This window comes from Hemiscyllium ocellatum, chromosome 10, assembly GCF_020745735.1.
Source record: "Hemiscyllium ocellatum isolate sHemOce1 chromosome 10, sHemOce1.pat.X.cur, whole genome shotgun sequence".
Lineage (NCBI taxonomy): Eukaryota > Metazoa > Chordata > Chondrichthyes > Orectolobiformes > Hemiscylliidae > Hemiscyllium > Hemiscyllium ocellatum.
This window is the reverse complement of record NC_083410.1, coordinates 47,175,665-47,194,716: the sequence shown is the minus strand read 5'-3', so window position 1 is coordinate 47,194,716 and position 19,052 is coordinate 47,175,665. Positions and strand designations below refer to the sequence as shown.

Sequence of the window (19,052 nt, the reverse complement as noted above, 5' to 3'; positions counted from 1 at the left end):
ATTGGACCCAAAGGATTAACTTTTGAACTCTCTTCAGATGCTGCTAGACCTGCTGAGCTTTTCCAGCAACTTCTGTTTTTGGTTCTGATTCAGAGCATTCACAGTTCTTTAGAATTTTACTTGTGATTGAAACTGTGTGTAATATAGTACAGTAAAAGACTTGCTTGATAAATTGCAGGACATAGTTTTCTGGATCTGAGTTGATTCAAATTCTAATTTTCTGTGCTCATCGATTTTGGGAGGTTCCAGTGGGCTATCTGTAAACTTTCTCCTCTAGGAGAGGAAGACCTTGACATACCATAAACCAGACACACCCATCCTGGAAACAAAACTGTGACTTGCACAGCCTCCTTGACTACATCACCATCACAACAACTGTGCTCATTATGCTAGTCACTTTAAGCATCTCCAGTTCTTGTCTGACCTTTTTTCTTTCTAAGTAAAAAAAAAGGTTGCAAATACGAGTTATAATGTTTTTACTAGATTTTTTAAAATATAAATTTGGTTGTACATTGTATTTCCAACTTGTAAATGTTTTATCCATTTTAAGTTGAGGTTTTGAAACTGAACTGCTAACTTTAGAGTATTGAAATTCCTGACATACTTTGGTTTTGTTCCTTTTTTATAGCGTTGCCTTGATGAATCATAGCTGCTGCCCAAATGTGATTGTAACCTACAAGGGTACAACAGCAGAAGTCCGGGCTGTGAAGGAGATCCATGCTGGGGAAGAGGTTAGAAAGAGAAGGATTTTAGAATTACTACAACTAGGATTTTATGTTGTGGTGACCAGGAATGTCTGTAGTGTGGCCCATGCACTCAGGAATTAAGTAGCTTGTGTTAACACCATTGTTTCAATGTTTAAAAATAACTGACTAATGCTTTACCTTTAAACAAGATAAAAGCTTAGCGACTTTCATCAACAGTTGAATAGTAAACTAAGCAAAAGTTTCTTATTGTTATTAGATCAAATAGATGCAAAGTTGAAATGTACTTGTGAATAAAAGATACTTGAATGAAAATCTGTTCAGAGCTGAAAATGTTTTGCTGGAAAAGCTCAGCAGGTCAGGCAGTATCCAAGGAGCAGGAGAATTGACGTTTTAGGCATGAGCCCTTCTTCAGGAATGAGGAGTGTGTGCCAAGCAAGCTAAGATAAAAGGTAGGGAGGAAGGACTTTGGGGGAGGGGCGTTGGAAATGCGATAGGTGGAAGGAGGTTAAGGTGAGGGTGACAGGCCGGAGTGGGGGCAGAGAGGTCAGGAAGAAGTTTGCAGGTTAGGAAGGTGGTGCACGGAGGGAGTGGTCTTTTCGGAACGCTGATAGGGGAGGAGAGGGAAATATATCCCTGGTGGTGGGGTCTGTTTGGAGGTGGTGGAAATGACGATGGATGATACAATGTATATGGAGGTTGATGGAGTAGTAGGTGAGGACCAGTGGGGTTCTGTCCTGGTGGCGATTGGAGGGTCGGGGCTCAAGGGCAGAGGAGCAGGAAGTGGAGGAGGTGCGGTGGAGAGCATTGTCGACCACTTCTGAGGGGAAATAATCCAAGTAGCTGACTCCCACAGCTACCTAGACTACACCACCTCCCACCCTGCCCCCTGTAAAAACGCTATCCCATATTCCCAATTCCTTCATCTCTGCCGCATCTGCTCCCAGGAGGACCAGTTCCAATACCGTACAGCCCAGATGGCCTCCTTCTTCAAAGACTGCAATTTTCCCCCAGATGTGGTCTCCATTGCATCTCCTCCACTTCCCGCTCCTCTGCCCTTGAGCCCCGCCCCTCCAATCGCCACCAGGTCAGAACCCCACTGGTCCTCACCTACCACCCCACCAACCTCCATATACATCGTATTATCTGTCGTCATTTCCGCCATCTCCAAATGGACCCCATCACCAGGGATATATCTCCCTCTCCTCCCCTCCCCTATCAGCATTCCGAAAAGACCACTCCCTCCGTGCACCACCTTCCTAACCTGCAAACTTCTTCCTGACCTCTCTACCCCCACTCCGTCCTATCATCCTCCCCTTAACCTCCTTCCACCTATCGCATTTCCAACGCCCCTCCCCCAAGTCCTTCCTCCCTACCTTTTATCTTAGCCTGCTTGGCACACACTCTCCTCACTCCTAAAGAAGGGCTCATGCCCGAAATGTCGATTTCCCCCTGTTCCTTGGATGCTGCCTGACCTGCTGCGCTTTTCCAGCAACACATTTTCAGCTCTGATCTCCAGCATCTGCAGTCCTCCCTTTCTCCTTGAAAATCTGTTTAGTCCATTCAGTGCAGACCCATTACTCGTAGATTCTCTTCTCTTTCTTACAGAAGATGGAGTCGATATTTAACAGCTGCAATGGTTTCAGTATTGAATAGCTTTGAGGCCATTTATCCAAGTGAACTTTATTAGAGCACGTTATGAGAGCAAGTTTCCACCTCCTGGAGCTACGACATATTGTCCAAATTCTGTCAGAGAACCCTGGTTGAACTCCAGAAGTATCTTTTATCTTTTGTCTTTTTTTTTATTCTGCTTTTTTTCCTTTTTTTGTCTTTTCCTCCTCTTCTTCTTTCTCATTTGTCTTTTGCTCATTAGAGGGTGACATGTTGGCTCCATGGTTAGCACTGCTTCATCGCAGCACCAGGAACCCAGGATCGATTCCACCCTCTGTGCAACTGTCTCTGTGGCACATTCTCCCCCTATCTCTGTGAGTTTCCTGAGTGCTCTGGATTCCTCCCAAAGTCTAAAAATGTGCAGGTTAGGTGGATTAGTCGTAGGAAATGCAGGGTTGGGGGAGCTGCATGGGATGCTCTTCAACAGGTCAGTGTGAACTCGATGGGCCTAGTGACTTGCTGCCACACTCTAGGGACTCTGATTCGATGATTGTTATCCCCTGTTGCCCTGTACTCTGCACTCTGGCGTTGCTCCTTCTCTGCTCTCGCTTTCTTCCCTAATATGGAAATTGAAAATAAGCAGGTATGTAAATGGTATTCTAAACTGGCTTATGTAAAGTCATAGAGATGTACAGCATGGAAACAGACCCTTCAGTCCATTGAATGGTGAGTTTAAGGTAGGGTTCTGTGCATTTTTTTTAACTTCAGTTCTGACGATGTGAATTCCAAAAAGATGTATTATTGCATTATATGGGGCTGTTTTCCCTGGACCATCGGAGGCTGAGGGGTGACCTTATAGAGGTTAACAAAATCATGAGGGGAATGGATAGGGTAAACAGGCAAAGTATTTCTTTTCCCTGGGGTCGGGGAGTCCAGAACGAGAGGCCATAGGTTTAGGGTGAGAGGGGAAAGATATAAAAGAGACCTAAGGGGTAATTTTTTCATACACAGGGTGGTACGTGTATGGAATGAGCTGCCAGAGGAAGTGGTGGAAGCTGGTACAATTGCAACACTTAAAAGGCATCTGGATGGGTATATGAATAGGAAGGGTTTGGAGGGATATGGGCTGGGTGCTGGCAGGTGGGACTAATTGGGTTAGGATATCTGGTCAGCATGGACAGGTTGGACCGAAGGGTCTGTTTCCATGCTGTACATCTCTATGACTCTATCGTTCTATGACTTAATCCTTCATGTGCTTATTTAGTAGGAAAAGCCAACTTGAACCAAAAGAGCAGTACTATCAAACAAAACTGTATATCCTCAAAGTATTGGGCCGTAGAGTAGTCTCGTCATAATATTTTTCTTTGTTGCGTATGATGCAAAGGATTCTCTTTCACTTTTGAATAAAACAGTTGCTTTATGGAATGTATGTTATTCATTGCGCATCTCTTTGATCCACCACCTTTCAGATTTTCACTAGTTATATCGATCTTCTGTATCCAACTGAGGATCGACAGGATCGACTGAGGGATTCCTATTTCTTCACTTGTGACTGCAGAGAATGTGCAACAAAAGCAAAGGTAACTTTTTTTTTTCAACCACTTTTTTTCCTTTTCTGCTTTTTTTTTAGTCTCTCACTCTCTCCACCCTTCCTCCCTCCCTCCCTCCCTCATGCAGTGACATGTCAGGGTATTGGCTTTCTGTGAGCAGAGCCTGCACCGTCTGTGCTCTGAGGATAACACAATATTGTCATGTTTATGTAGGATGCAGCGAGGCCTTCCATTCCTGGAGGTCCTTGCCTCTCTAGATACTGGAGCAGGATGTGACCTGGCTTTGCTGTTGGCATTTGGATCTTGCTGAACCTGTTTGCAGCTCCTGCAGTTGTTTTTCCTTTAAATGTGACTTTAGCCATGTGCCCTACTTGCTGATTCCACCTGTAAAAGCAACCTTTAACTGCAGAAGGCATTGCAGCAGCTCAATTTTGACTTCAAGTTTTTAACACCTTTTTTACCTTTTTTTTTTGGAAAAGGCTTCCAAACAATTAACAGGTCTACAGTCTGTAATGGACTGATCTGACTTTCATATTTACAAGTATCTGGTATCTGTATTTACTTTTTAATCTCTTCCTAGTTTCCCCTAATGTGACTGGGGAGTGCTGCTTTGCTGGGTTGTTTGTGAATCACTGCCATTTCCCAGGTGGCTCTCACTGTACAGTTTGTACCTCTCACTATCTAGATATTTGGAGAATGAAATCTTGTGTTGCTGAAGTTGATGGGCCTTTTCACTTTGGTTTTTGTAGCTGCAGGGTAATTATCCCCGACACAATTACTCTAGAATTCAACCACTCAGATGGTGAAAACTTTCTGAATTTACTGATTCTAAGCGAATGGAATAAACTCTGGATGTATAGCCCAAAAAATACACCTAATGCTCTGTTAATAGGTCAAAAAATGACAAATTAAATTGTTATGGACTAGACTAAATCCCTCAAAACATAACCAGGAGATGGTCAGACCCTAACTTTTATCATTTATTTAAAGGCAAGTGTAAGGCACTGTGTTCAATTACGCCAAACTACTAGATTTTAAGCAAAACATAGTTAAAACGAAAAAACTGAACTTTTATTGAAGTGATTACAAAATAATATTATTTAACTATTGGTCATCAACCATTCCAGTATAGCACCATCCCATAAACCCATCCTTGGCAAAAGCAAATTCATCAAAACCGATTCCCCTTGCATGCTATCTCTAGTCCAGGAGAAAACAGAAAAGTCTGAATCCAGCAGTAGAATGGGAGCTCTGGCTTTTGCAGTAGCTCCAAAACTGCAACTTCAACAACTGAAAGCAAAAACTAAAACATGTGTCTCCACCCACTCATGCATTCTTTGACTGGGTAGTTTTTTTAAAAAAAAAATGCAAAGTTATTTACTGTTCCCTGGAGCAGACGCCAGGTTTTTTTTTGTTTTCAGGAGAAGCAGGGCAGAATAAATGCCTCTTAAAAGCACATTTATCACTGAATAAATATTTTGCTTTTCTCTTCACCATAGGTGATACAAATTAATCTCCTTTTAATTAGCTGTAAACCAAAAGGTGGGAGGAAGAGTTGAACTTCTTGAAATTGTCATCCCTGGGGAAGCACTGGGCATTCAGAGAGCTGCAGATGGCTAAGCCCCTGGGTCTGGATTGATGTCATCCTAGGGCCCCTTTTAAAAAGGGTGACTTGTGATGTAGTCAATACATTGGCATGAACTTAGAACCTTTCTAGAATCTAGAAAATTGGGCAATCAGGCCGGCAAGCAGCAATTGTAATGTGCCTCTTCAAAGAATGAAGGAGGCTTGAAATTTTAAAGATCAGCAGGAGGCTGGAAGAACACAGCAAGCCAGACAGCATCAGGAGGTGGACAAATTGGTGTTTCAGGTGTTGCACCCAAAAAGTTGACTTTTCCACCTCCCTGATGCTGCCTGGCTTGCTGTGTTCCTCCAGCCTCCTGCTTGTCTGCCTTGGATTCCAGCATTGCAGTTAAATTCATGAGAGATGAAAATAATATGACCAAGTTAACTTGGTATTTGTCATTCGTAGGGTGTTAAAATCATTCTTAAAGGAGGTCACTTAGAAAAATTCAATAATTGAGAAGAGTCAGTGTTTTGCCAAAGGTTTTGGAGTGCTTTTAAGGGTTGATGGGCTGTGGATACGAGGGAGCCTGTGGACACTGCTTTTTGGCTTTGAAAAAGGCATTTAACAAGGTGCCACATAATTTTTTTAAAAAAAAGGTTTTTGAGCAAAGTAGATGCAGAGATCTTTTTTTTTCCTCTTACATCACAAAAGTCTATCGAAGGTTTTTGGAAGTAGATGAGCAAGTGAACTTTGAGTTATAAACAGATTAGCCATGGTCTTATTGAGTGGTTGAGCAGGCTGGAGGGGCTGCTTGGTTGATTTCTCCAAATCCATATCTCTCATACAAGCCCCATGACACAATGTGTATTTGTGCAGGGCTTTTCATGTCGTTGGGATGTGCCTTTGTATTTCCCTGCCAAAAGAGCATTTTGCGACATAACTCCTATCAAAATGTGGCAAATGACTTCCTGCCTGATGCAAAGTAAATATTTTAAAGGGGGAATGAGGAAAACAAAACGAAATGGGGGTGGAGATTGCAATCTAATGTTGCAAAACTCCATCTTGACACAAGAAGGCTGGAAAGCTGTGGTTGTACTTGCCGACTGAACGGAGATGTTCTGGCAAATGGTCACCCAGTCTACGCTTTGGTTCCCCAGTGTAGAGATGACATCACGAGCAGTGAATACAGTATGCTAATTTGTGCGAAGTTATAACTTCAACTGTTTAATAGTCTTAAATATTCCCATCCATCTCTGCAGGATAAAGAAAAGTTGGAGCTTACAAAATATGGTGAACCACCAAAGCCAGAGGTCATCAAGGACATGATCAAATATGCTCGGAATATAATTGAGGAATTCAGAAGAGCAAAGCATTACAAAAATATCCTTTTTTTAAAAATTTTTGCTGTGAATTGGTCATACACCATACCCCTCTGCAAAAAAACCAAACTGCTGCAGATTTCAGTGGTACTGTTTCTTGTGTTAGTTATTTGATTTCAGTTATTTCCGAATGCTGTTCAAACCCTGTATGATATTAGTTATTTACTATCCTTGTTCCTGGTGCATATAAATTATTTGGACCTGGGAATAAACAGCTGTTTGAAAATTGCTGAAGGCAAAAAGTCAAAGACTTATTCAAGAAAACTACACTAAACTTGAGACAGGAACCGGCACAATAGACAATGACCAGATTGGCAGCAGGAGTAATTTTGATTGTAGAGAAGTGAGGTGATAAATTGTGGGAGGGAAAATAATGAAAGAGGGTACAAACTGAACAACCACAGAATGTGACGAGAAAGCCATTTATTTCAAACACCATTCCTTATGAGGCAAGTTTTTTTTTGTTGAGTATCTTGGGTTTTACAAAATGAGCGAATGAGGACAGGAGAAGACCATTTGGCCAGTCAAGCCCACCCTGCTCATTCGATATGCTCTTGGTTGATCAAACACTTCAGTGCCCTTTTTACCATCTCCATAACCTGGTACACTGTTGATAATCCAAAATATCAATTTTTATTTTAAACCATTTGGAAAATGGAGCTCCCATAGTCTGCCAGGGCAGAAACTCCTAAAAGGTCTCCCTGTTTGTTTTTAAATGGTGCCCCTGGTTCTAGACTCCCAAACAGGATAAACATCTTACCTGTATCCACCCTGTCTATCACTATTTAAGAACTTTGTAGGTTTGTAATATCACCTCTCATCCCTTCAAACTATGGAGAGTACAGACCCAGTTTGCCTAATCTCTCTCTCCATGGCATTGTCCTACTATCCGAGGAGCAAGTGTTGTGCGCATTCATTGCACTCTGACAATATTTTTCCTGAGATGAGGAGGCTGAAACTGCACTCAGTACTCCAGAGACTGTCTAACCAAGCTCTGTCAATGCAGCAAGACTTTAATGCAAATCCTCTTGCAATAAAAGCTAATGTTCCATCTGCCTTCCTAACAGTCTGCTGAAAGTGCATGCTAACCTTCAGAGAAGGATGCTTAAGTCCCTATGTATGTCTGTACCTTCCAATCTCTGGCCATTTAAGAAATACTCTGCACATTTTGGTTCACTTATTAATGTGGACAACTTCACATATTTTCAGTATTTTCCATCTGCCATGCTCTTGACTATTCACTTAATCTGAGAGGAAGTGCAGATGCTGGAGGTTGGAGTCAGTGTGGCACTGGAAAAGCACAGCCGGTCAGGCAGCATCTGAGAAGCAGGAGAATCAACGTTTCAATTTTCTGAAGGCTTTTGATAAAGACCCCATAGGAAACTGCACTTGCTCCCAGGATAGTAGGACTATACCATGGGGAGAGATTGGGCAAACTTGTCCTGTACTCTATGGTTTCAAGAGCTGAGAGGTGATATCACTTAAACCTACAAAGTTCGTATTGAAGAGCTTATGCTTGAAATGTCGATTTCTCCTGCTCCTCAGATGCTGCTTGACCAGCTGTGCTTTTCCAGCACCGCTCTCTTCAACTCCTTCACTGCACCTGTCCAAACCTTCCTGAAGGTGCTTCACATCTTAATACGCATTCCCACTTAGAATTTTATCACCTACAAGTATGGTAATGTTACATTTGGATCCCACCTTGATATCATTGATACTTATTGTGAATAGCTGGGTCTGCAAGTTTTTACTGATCCTTCTGCTATCCCACTCGTCCCAGTCTGCTAACATGAGTGACCCATTTATTTCTGCTCTCTGGCTAACTGACCGAAATTGATCATTCATCTGTGCCAATACATTACATCATATCCCATGCTTTAACCTTTCTAACCAGTCTCCTGCGGAGTCTTTATCAAAAGTCTTCAGAAAATAGTGTCAATGGATATAGTACCGTTCCATCAATTTTGTTAGTAATATCTTCAAGTTCATCACCAGTGATTTCCTATTTTGACATAGTGAGCATGTGTTTGCAATCAGATCATTCTCATCCAAGTGTCTGTTTTCCCCCATTCTTTGTAATAGATTCTAGTACTATCCCTAATACCATATAAGACCAGATCCATAGTTCCCCGTTTTCTTACTCTCTCCTTTAAATAACAGGCTGATGCTTGTTATCTTCCAACTACAGGAATCATTTTAGAAGATAATTCCTCAATGTCTTGCCCACTCTGTAGCTACTTCCATAGCACTCCAGACTTTGAATATCATATCCTGGGCAGTTTTATTGCATTTCAGCCCCATTAATTTCTCCAGTTCATTCTTGCTAATGCTAATTTCCTTCAACTCCTCATTTTCCTTAGCCATTTGGATCTCTACTACTGAGGGATTTCTTGTATCCTCTGCAATGAAAAACCTATACAAAATAATCCTTCAGCTTATCGTTCAGTAAACATTAATTAAAATACCTAAATTCCCCTCTGCTGCAAATTTCCAGTTAGCACCTCTGTCTCTGTCTCGCTCTGAAATCTCCCTCACTCTGACTATGCGAACATGAGTACAGGATCAAAAAGTGACAGGCCGTGATTAATGCTGTTTGCTGTTGTGTGTATAATTAAACAAAGGATATTGAAGCTGAAGAGTGTAGATTCATTTTGATGCTAAGTGGTAGAAAGTTTGACTTGAGAGGTTATGCAAGATGTGTTGAGTCAGACTGGATAAAGATTTGCAAATTAAATTGACTGCAATACATGGAAATAACTGTATGTAGACCAATATGATAGTGACTTTTTGTCACCATTGGAGATATCTTTGTGTTTCTGGGTATGAGAAATGATTGGTTCTAACAGTAATAATTTCCAGGACCTCAATGTTGGTGAGAGAGAATTTGGTTTTTAAATGGTTTTGAAGGTCTTGGATTTTTCCTCTGGGCTGTCAGTTCATCTTCACAGATTCCACAACCAAAGTTCTCTGAGGAAGAAAAATGTCCTTGTACAGACCCAGCACTGCTAAGAACACAATTTATGCAAGAGAAGCACTATGAATTTTCAAAATGAAGCATTTGTTTTAATCTTTCATTACAGAATAGCTTTGAGCTCCGTTATATTCTTTTTGTACAGTTCTTAACTATCTGGCACCCCCTAGTGAGCTGCTGGAGATCTGCGAGTTAAGTCTGGATAAGATGGGCTCCACTTTTGAGGACAACAATGTCTATATGCTGCATATGATGTACCAGGCCATGGGAGTCTGCCTTTATATGCAAGACTGGGATGGAGCCTTGCGCTATGGTCAAAAAATAATCAAACCTTACAGGTGATTGAAAGAACATACAGTTAATGCAGTATTTATTTCTTGTAATCTTTCTACAGGATAATTTCTAAAAATAGCTTGTTTATTTTGGGTTTAGAGCAGATATTAATAGTGTAACATCTGCATGAGTCACTTGTGTACGGTGCAAATTTAATCATCATAAGTTGCATGGTGTAGTATAATGCAACCACATTACTTTTACAGAGCATTTAATTTTAAAAATGTAATAACTACTTTATTTATATCTAATAACTAGCAATTTCCATGAGGAGAGCCTACATTCAGGTAGCCAGAAGGGAGCAGCAGACTCTCCTAGTGCTAAGATGTTGCATATTTTTGTATAGGCAAGCATGCCCGAAAATGCAGGTGATGTCAAATTAGGGAGCCATGGAGTAGTGAAAATGTAAGCCAGGGAGCTCTGTTTGGATTTCCTGTGTAGAGAGAAAATGGCCTACAAGCTAGATGTGGAAAATAACTTGTGATGAGCCAAATAAACAGACCCAGCTTCTCAGGAAGCTTTCCATGGTAGAGGTGGACTTGTGTGGCAAGTTTTGAAATGTGACAGCAATGCACCAGGCTCTGTGCTCTTCCATGTTGGAGGGAGGGGGTGTTTTGCACCTCATCAAATAATTAGCTGCCTGCCCTTTTCTTTAATGCACAGTCAAGACGAAGGAAAAGTAAATTATACTGAGCATTCTATCCTTCATGTTTCTCTTTTGTCTACCAAGCAGGTGCACAGTCACAGTACCCATCAAGTGATGCCTTGTCTTCAGGCTCTAAGCTGCTCCTGTTTTAGATAAATTTAATTTGGTGTTGTAATATACTTTTTTCCTTTGTCTTCAGCAGTAGATTGTAGTTGTATTTAAAACTTTCTAGACAAGCATTTTTTTTTTCTTAAGTGGATCTGGTGATTTCAATTTGGTCTGTACCTGGTATTATCACATTTTAACCACTTTTTGATTCTCACATCCTGGATGCTGTTGCTTTGTGCAGGAAATTATGGGTACCCTGATGTGGCAGAAAGTTCCTGGGGAGGCATTGTGACGGTGATGTCTACAGAAGGCAGTATCCTTCTGCAGGGACTGGAGTCACATGTAGGCCAAACTGGGTAAGGATGGCAGGTTTCCTTCCCTAAAGGATATTCCTTTCCTTTTTCTGCTGTTTGTACATTTTGAGACAAAACGTAATTATCAGGATTAAATTGGTGGCATGGAAGCTGTCACATTATCATTCAACAAATGATAGTCCATTTTACACTTCACCCTATTTAAAACTGTCTATTGCCATTTCCCAAGGCTAACATTGTTCCTTCTCAGTCCTCTCAGCTGTTCAAAGCAATTTAAATCTGATGAAGACAGAAACAGACTATTTTGAGGTTGTTATCACACCCGAGGGCTGAGTGTGTTTCTTGCAGACAGTGTTTTTGAATCCTACAATTAGCTGAATATTGTAATTGCAAAATATACTTGCAGGTAGCCCTCGACTGTGCACAGAGCTGTCAGCAAACATATCCTACCAGTGGATTGAGAAATATGTTTGGCAGTTCAGTTTGTTGTGTCCTGCAAGCATTTCCTTTGCAGAAACTTCGTGAAACTGACATTTTCTGAGCTAAGGAGTTGTCAATTTAAATACTACAATCTAGTGACTGTATTGATGTATGGTTGCACATTACCACTTACTTTCAATAAACCTGAATATTTGATTATAGCAAAAACTGCAGTTTTCATCCTGTTACTTTTCAGTAGCAGGTTTTCTGCTGGACCTTTGGGGAGGGGGGAGGGGGGAGAAACTTTTCTTCAAATAATGTGACCTTCTTTATGAATGAAGACTGACTTTGACTTTGGATCCTGGCCCTGAAGATGAATACTGGAATAATGTATAGTACAGAGCATTATTACTGAGTCGGAGTCTAATTATCTATTTTGCAATAAGTCATTGTGACTGACTAACTCAGATTTTCTGTTGGGATATTGTTCTGTAATATTCTGCATTATGAAGATTCACTAGTGACAAATAGATTCAGTACCTTTTTTTTTCTTTATTTTTCCTCCTAATGCCAAAGACAGAGTCCAAGGATGTGCAGGTTAGGTGGTTGAGCATGCTAACTGCAGGATTACAGGATAGGGGTGGGATGATCTTTCAAATGTTAATGTAGACTTGAGGGGGCAAATGGCCTCCTTCTGCTCTGAGATTTTGTGACCAATTTCAGAAAGCTGAGCTTGCAAAGTGGATGTTCACTCACTGGAAACATTTTGGGAATCCGAGTGAACTAAACTTAACTATCCTCTCATTAAAATGAAAACATGATGCACATGAGAAACATGCTCATGATTTCCTGATGTGCACTGATGATACATGGGACTTTTTGTTGGGACAACATTTTTCATAAAAGCCAGCATTTCCAGTTATGGTTAACCGTCTGAGTCATGCAGCATGGTCTGGATAAACCCTTCTCCACTGTGTGCACATCTCTAAGAAAAATAAACACACTTGCTGTTATCTTTGAGCATCTGGATTTTCCACATCAGCCTTTCTTTCCGATTGGAATTCTTAATTTGAGCTCCGATTTATAGATATATTTGTGAAATGGTGTGACCCATTCATTAACATCTGAATTAAGATAACTCTAAGATTTGTGAGAAAATAATTTTCAGTCTTTCATCCAATGTGTTTGAAATGGTTTTGACCTTTTTTAGGTTTAAGTGACTATAAAAAGATTACACATTTATCCACTGAGACACTTCAACAATACCAGGGATATTTTACTTGAAAACTTAAATATTGTTTCATCAGCAACAAATTGTTTCTAATGCTGAAAACTATGTAAGGGTGTCTAACTAAAAGGAGATGGTCAGGAAAGTGATTAAAATCTTTCTTGAAAAGATGTTTCACAGACAATCTTAAGAGCAGATCTTGGTGGAGGGAATGAGTGTGTTTAATTTCTGAATGTTGGCCATGCCTTCGGCTACAATAGAGGGATGGAGAGAGCGAGACATGCACGTGCTAGAGTTAGATGGAGCAGTGCTTTTGCAGCTTAAAACAAAGCAAAGGAGGAGAGGTGAGGCCATAGAGGAATTGAAAACTTCTTTGATTTTCTTTTTCAATGTAAGCCTTTTGGGATGAGAAAACATTTTGAGTTTGGAGAGTAATGTGCAGTTGTGATCAAAGTTTGTTATGAATTGAGGCAAAGACAGTGGATCTTTGGATTTGTTGAAGTTTATGGGGGATGAGAAGTTGGCAGAGGAGCAATAGCACAGTCAAACTTTGACAGGCATGACTGAAGCTTTAGAAGGAGCCGGGCTAAGCCAGGCATGGCAAAGATTAATGTGGAGGTGGAAGGTGGTGGTCTTTTTGTAGTGGGGAGAATTTGGAATTAGAATCTTGGCTTGCAGTTGGAAGCTGTTAGAATCCTTGAGGTTATCCCACTCACAATAACTTCCACTTGCTAATATACAGATTGAAAATGAAAGGGGGGCAGAAGAAAATAAGCATCTTAATTTTGAAGCTTTAAAAAATTTTGCTTTTTTTCTTTAAAGCAGCAAACACTATCCAGCATATTCTCTGAATGTTGCTTCAATGTGGCTGAAACTAGGACGGTTATATATGGGCCTGGAACATCATTCAGCTGGAGCGAAGGCACTAAGGAAGGTAATAAATTCACCCTCGTACTTTCCTCATTATAGCCACCAAGCATTGATTGATTTTATAACAGATATATTGTGTTGTTGATGGCTTGTTTTTAAAGGAACATTCCAAAAGAAGCTCTTGTGTACTTAAACTAAACTACTGGATAAGAAAGAGTTTGAACCGATGTCTGTCTGCCTTGATTTTATTAGATCATGCATATTGTGTAATGTAGCCAGCAGGCTGTTCCTGAGTGTTTTCAAAATGCTTGATGGAAAATATCCCACTGGGCATCACTTATTAAAGCTGTAGATGCATTTTCTGAAGTTATAATGCATTGAAACTGGTACCTAAAAGTGCATCCTTTTCTGAACTCCAACTATTTATTTCTTCACTGAAAATAATACTGAACAAAAGTAACACTTTATTTTCTGCCAGAATGCCTGAGCTTTGTGGGTTTTAGGGTAACTGTAATCAAAAAATTTGCACAAATTTTATTTTTATTTCAACAGTTCATAACGTGCTCATCTTAACTCCCATGTTTCTAAAGTTAAATGTGTATTTTTTTTTGTGTTAGAGTTTCTGATAGTCAGTGTGAAATGTTGCAGATTTTTTTCACCAAGGTTTAGGATTCTAACATGAATTTCATTGCCTGCACAACTTTTTTTGAAGGTTCTTGTCCAGCAATTGGAATCAGTAATTTTGACTTCATTTAAGATGTCTAAGAAAGTTGAGCTGCACAAGTTGTGCCAGATATGTCTCCAAACAGAACACTCCCTCCCTCCTTCAACACCCCAGTTATCCCAAAAGAAATCCTGAGCTGAATGGAAGTACATCAACATAAATTTAAATTGTTTCCATTCACATAATGACAGGCTTGCTGCATATTTCTAACATCTTAGGTACCATGAGACACAGGAGCAGAAATTAGGCCATTTGGCCTATTGAGTCTGCTGTATCATTCAGTCATAGGTTTCTCCAAACCCATTTTCCTGCTTTCTCCCTGTAAACGTTGATCCCCCTTGACAATCCAGAACCTATCCATCTTTTGTGTGAACAGCCTTCTGTGGCAATGAATTCCATAGAATCACCACTCTCTGACTGAAGACTTATCTCCCATTCTCTCTGTTCTAAAAGGTCTTCTCTTTACTCTAAAGCTGTGCCCTTGGGTCCAAGTCCCTCCTGTCAATTGAAAAATCTTCTCAACATCCACTTTGTGCAAGCCATTTAGTATTCTACAAGTTTCAATTAGAACCCCCCACTCCTTTTAAACTCCGAGTATAGACCCGGAGTCCTTCCATGTTCCTCATATGTTAAACCTTTCATTTCTTGGATCATTCTCTTGAACCACCTCTTCGACCATCTCCAGGCCCATTATTCTGGAGGTATGGGGCCCAAAATTGATCACAATACTCTAAATGTGACCAGAACTTTATAATGCCTCAAGAGTACATCCCTGCTTTTATATTCTGGTCCCCTCGAAATAATAAATGCCAACTTTTGTATTTCACTTCCTAACTACGAGAAGTTTACTTTCAGAATCCCAGACTCCGACTTCCAAATTCCTTTGCACTTCAGATCTCTGAATGTTCTCTCCATTTAGAAAGTAGTCCATGCCTCTATTCTTCCTATCAAAGTGCATGACCTTGCACTTTCCCCACATTGTATTCCATTTGCCACTTTGCCCACTCTCCTAACCTAAATCTTTCTGCAGCCTTCCTGCCGCCTCAATGCGACCTGTCTCTCCACCTATCTTTGTATCATCTGCAAACTTAGCCAGAATGCCCTCCGTTCCTTCATCCAGATTATTTAATGAATAAAGTGAAAAGTTGTGGTCCCATCACTAACCCTTGTGGAACACCACCCTGTTACCGGCTGCCACTCTGAGAAGGACTCTCATATCCCCACCCTCTCTTTTCTGCCAGACAGCCAAGCTTCTATCCATGCTAGTACCTTGCCTGTAACACCATGGCCCTTATCTTGCTCAACAGCCTCCTGCACAGCCCTCTGGAAGTCTGGGTAGATAATATCTATTGGCTCTCCCTGCTCATTACCCCCTCAAATAATTCTACCAGATTTATCAGGCAAAGCCTCCCCTTGATGAAACCATGCTGACTTTGCCCTATTTTACCATACACTTCCAAGTATTTGGAAATTTCATCCTTCACAATGGACTCCACAATCTTGCCAAAGACCAAATTCAGGCTAATTGGCTTGTAATTTCCAGTCTTTTGCCTTACTCCCTTTTTTTTTAAAACAGCAGGTTTACATTAGCAATTTTCCTGTCCACTGGGATGCTCCCTGACTCCAGTAATCCTGCTTTTCTGTTGCAAGATGCAGGTTTGATTTCAAAATATCAAATCTCTCTCCGATGTGAAATTTCAATTTCACAACCAATAAAAATTTAAAGACCTCATTCAAGGTTTCGTAAATAAAAACCTGAAAGCACCCGGATGCTATAAATCAACCAAAAACAGAAATTGCTGGAAAAGCTCAGCAAGTCTGATAGCATCTGTGGAGAGAAAAATCAGAGTTAACCTTTCCAGTCGAGGAACACTTCAGAATTGAGGAGGTCATTCAACCGAAACGTTAGATGCTGCCAGACCTGCTGAGCTTGTCCAGCAATTTGTTTGTTTGTATTCAAGGCCTAATTGTCCCTTCCATATCAGTAAAGTACAGAAGCAGTTTGAATGTTATAAATTACATTTTTTTTTAAAAGAAATGCTTGTTTTAATTTTTTAGCTGTTTTAAAGCTGACCTGTTTCTTTAATAAAAACTTTGAATTTTGAAACAATCTTTCTAACATAGGAAAATGAATGATTAAACAATCATGTAATCACAATAGCTTGTAAAATTTATTTTCCTTTTTTTTTTAAAAGAGCCATGTTTTAGAGTGGATCTTGCAAGAAATGCTAACTGACTTAAACTTGCCTTTTCGTTCACAGGCATTGACCATTATGGAAGTGGCGCATGGCAAGGATCATCCATATGTTCTTGAAATTCAGAAAGAGCTGGAGGGAAAATGAATGGTTTCCTTTGATACTTCAATTCCTTGCAATCACTGTATGAGACTCTGACAGATACCAGCATACACACAAACTGATCAGTTGGTGTGGATATGAACAATTCTGAAAATAATAGCATGAAGATCACAGGAATGCTATTTTTATTTTTGTTTTTAAATATTTAAATGCACATTACAATAAATGTTGTAAAAGCTTTGCATCATGTGGATACTGTTAATTTATAGAACCTTCTCACTTATAAGTGTCTTCAAAACTGAATTCAAATTGAAAAGGAAAAACAATTGGTTAGACTACACTGCATGCAGTTCTGTTGCCCTATTGTATAAAGGAGTAAGTGTAGGAAAAAAGTAGAGGGGTAATTCTAATACTTGGTGGGGGGGGGAAGAAGAGAGAATTGAGAGCCTGAGCTGGGGGTGTTGTGGATAGATGGTGCTCTGGCACTGAGGCAAATGGTTCCCTTGGGCTATACTCAAACTGTAGTGACACACTAATTACACTCTGAAGTTACTGAATCCGAGCTGATCTCGGGGCTGTTCTGCCTCCGTGCTGTTCCCTTGGAGAAGGAACCCACTTCTGGCCCTGGTTTCTCAAGGAATAGTGTCCCACAGTTTGGGAACTCATGGCTTGGGTAGTAAATTCATCATTGTAGAAAAAACAAGAGGCATAGTAAAGCCCTGTGTAGCATGCACATGCTGGCTGCATAGTAATACCTCCTGATTTGGAGAGTGTATTTATTCATATGACTAGAGGAGCAGGTATTGTTTCACGTCCAGGTTAACAATCGAATAAACTGCTTTATCTGGTCCAATGGATTGTAGTGGCACCCAGGAATGGATCTCTCTCGGCAGAAGTTCTGTTTTGTGGGTGATGGTCTGATAAGGGTGACCATGGTGACAATTTGAGCTGATCATGTTCCACTCAAATTAGGGGCATTGGCAAGAGTGGAAACTGGGAGAATGGTAGTTTGCAGGAAGTCCTATTCCCATGCTGACTTACTTTGGTTCCTGGTCTAGCGACATCTGAGTTTCCATCATTGTTTCCAAATTCTTGCATGGCCTATCTCTTAGTAATCTGTTTACAGCTCTACACCAGTTCACAATGGATATCTGTCCGACTCTAACTATGGCCTCTTGTGCATTTCCTGTATTTGAAGGCACAAGATTTTTTTAAAAAAACTAGCCTGTAGACAAAGACTCTCTCTCCAGCTCCCAGTTCAGACTAGTTAACTTAAGCAGAAGAAAATTCTGTTTCTTACACAGTATGCACTTTGTTCTGTCCAATTCTGCTAGGATCATCTGGATGCCAAAACTGTTCCAGAAAGTTCTTGCTAATGAATAATTGTTCAGAATGTGGAGCATAATATTAGCATCTTGTGAAAAATAGGCCAGTTGTCCTGCACTGATCCATGCTATCAATCAATTATTCAAACTTCCCCTACCTGAACCTTTGAAAATATGCATTGTTAGGCTGGACTATTCAAATTAGCTGAAAAGCTTGATTTTGTATTTCAAGGACGACTTGTAGGTTTGTGTGAATTTGACAGGAAAACGAAAGACACCTGCGTTTGAATAAAAAATGTTTTTCCATGTGTAGAGTTTAGGTTCCTCGGTGCACAACAGAACCAAGTGGCTCAAGAATAAATAGAAATTGATTCTCTGGCTTTATCAGCAATCTGTACGAACTGCTGGTACTGGCTGAGTCTTCAGCCACATCTCTTTGCCAGCAGTGACCCTTGGCTAAGTCTGCCTGCAATTGCAGCAAAGGCTGCTGAAGAACTTAAGAACATGGTGCTGATCACTGACCAGGTATGATGTTGCTTGAATATATAGATTAGAAACCCAGTTCCTGATTAGCTTTTTACCTGGGATGGTGATGGCTAACTCGCACGATGGGACATAACTTTAACCTGCCTCTGGCATCTGTTCTATATCTAATCATCCCTCAATTTAGATTCCCTACAGTATGGAAACAGGACCTTTGGCCCAACAAGTCCACACTGACCCCCTACAGTGTAACCCACCCAGACACATTCCCCTACAGTTACCCCTGACAAATGCATCTGATGGTATAGGCAATTTAGCATGGCCATTTCACCTGACCTGCTCATTTTTGGATTGTAGGAGGAAACCAGAGCATCCGAAGGAAGTCCACACAGACACCGGGAGAATGTCTGTCTGTGTGGAGTTTGCACAGTCACCTGAGGCGGGAATCTAACCTGGGTGCCTGGAGCTGTGAGGTAGCAGTGCTAACCACTGCCGGAGCCACCATGCCACCAGGTAGTTTCT

General features: G+C 40.7%; 1 protein-coding gene across 2 annotated transcripts in view; it reads left to right on the top strand.

Annotated features, from left to right (window-relative positions):
• The window catches only part of smyd2a (SET and MYND domain containing 2a), a 56,459-nt gene extending 39,495 nt beyond the window's left edge, over positions 1 to 16,964 (top strand). Inside the window, exons 7-12 of one of the 2 annotated variants that reach the window (XM_060830893.1) lie at positions 629 to 731; positions 3,785 to 3,895; positions 6,692 to 6,812; positions 9,946 to 10,120; positions 13,657 to 13,765; positions 16,687 to 16,964. In XM_060830893.1, the coding sequence (XP_060686876.1) occupies positions 629 to 731; positions 3,785 to 3,895; positions 6,692 to 6,812; positions 9,946 to 10,120; positions 13,657 to 13,765; positions 16,687 to 16,767 (700 nt within the window). In that variant the 3' untranslated portion in view covers positions 16,768 to 16,964. Of the gene's footprint in view, positions 1 to 628; positions 732 to 3,784; positions 3,896 to 6,691; positions 6,813 to 9,945; positions 10,121 to 13,653; positions 13,766 to 16,686 lie in introns of both variants that reach the window. The other variant, XM_060830892.1, reaches the window with a different exon arrangement.
• Positions 16,965 to 19,052: the final 2,088 nt, after the last annotated feature.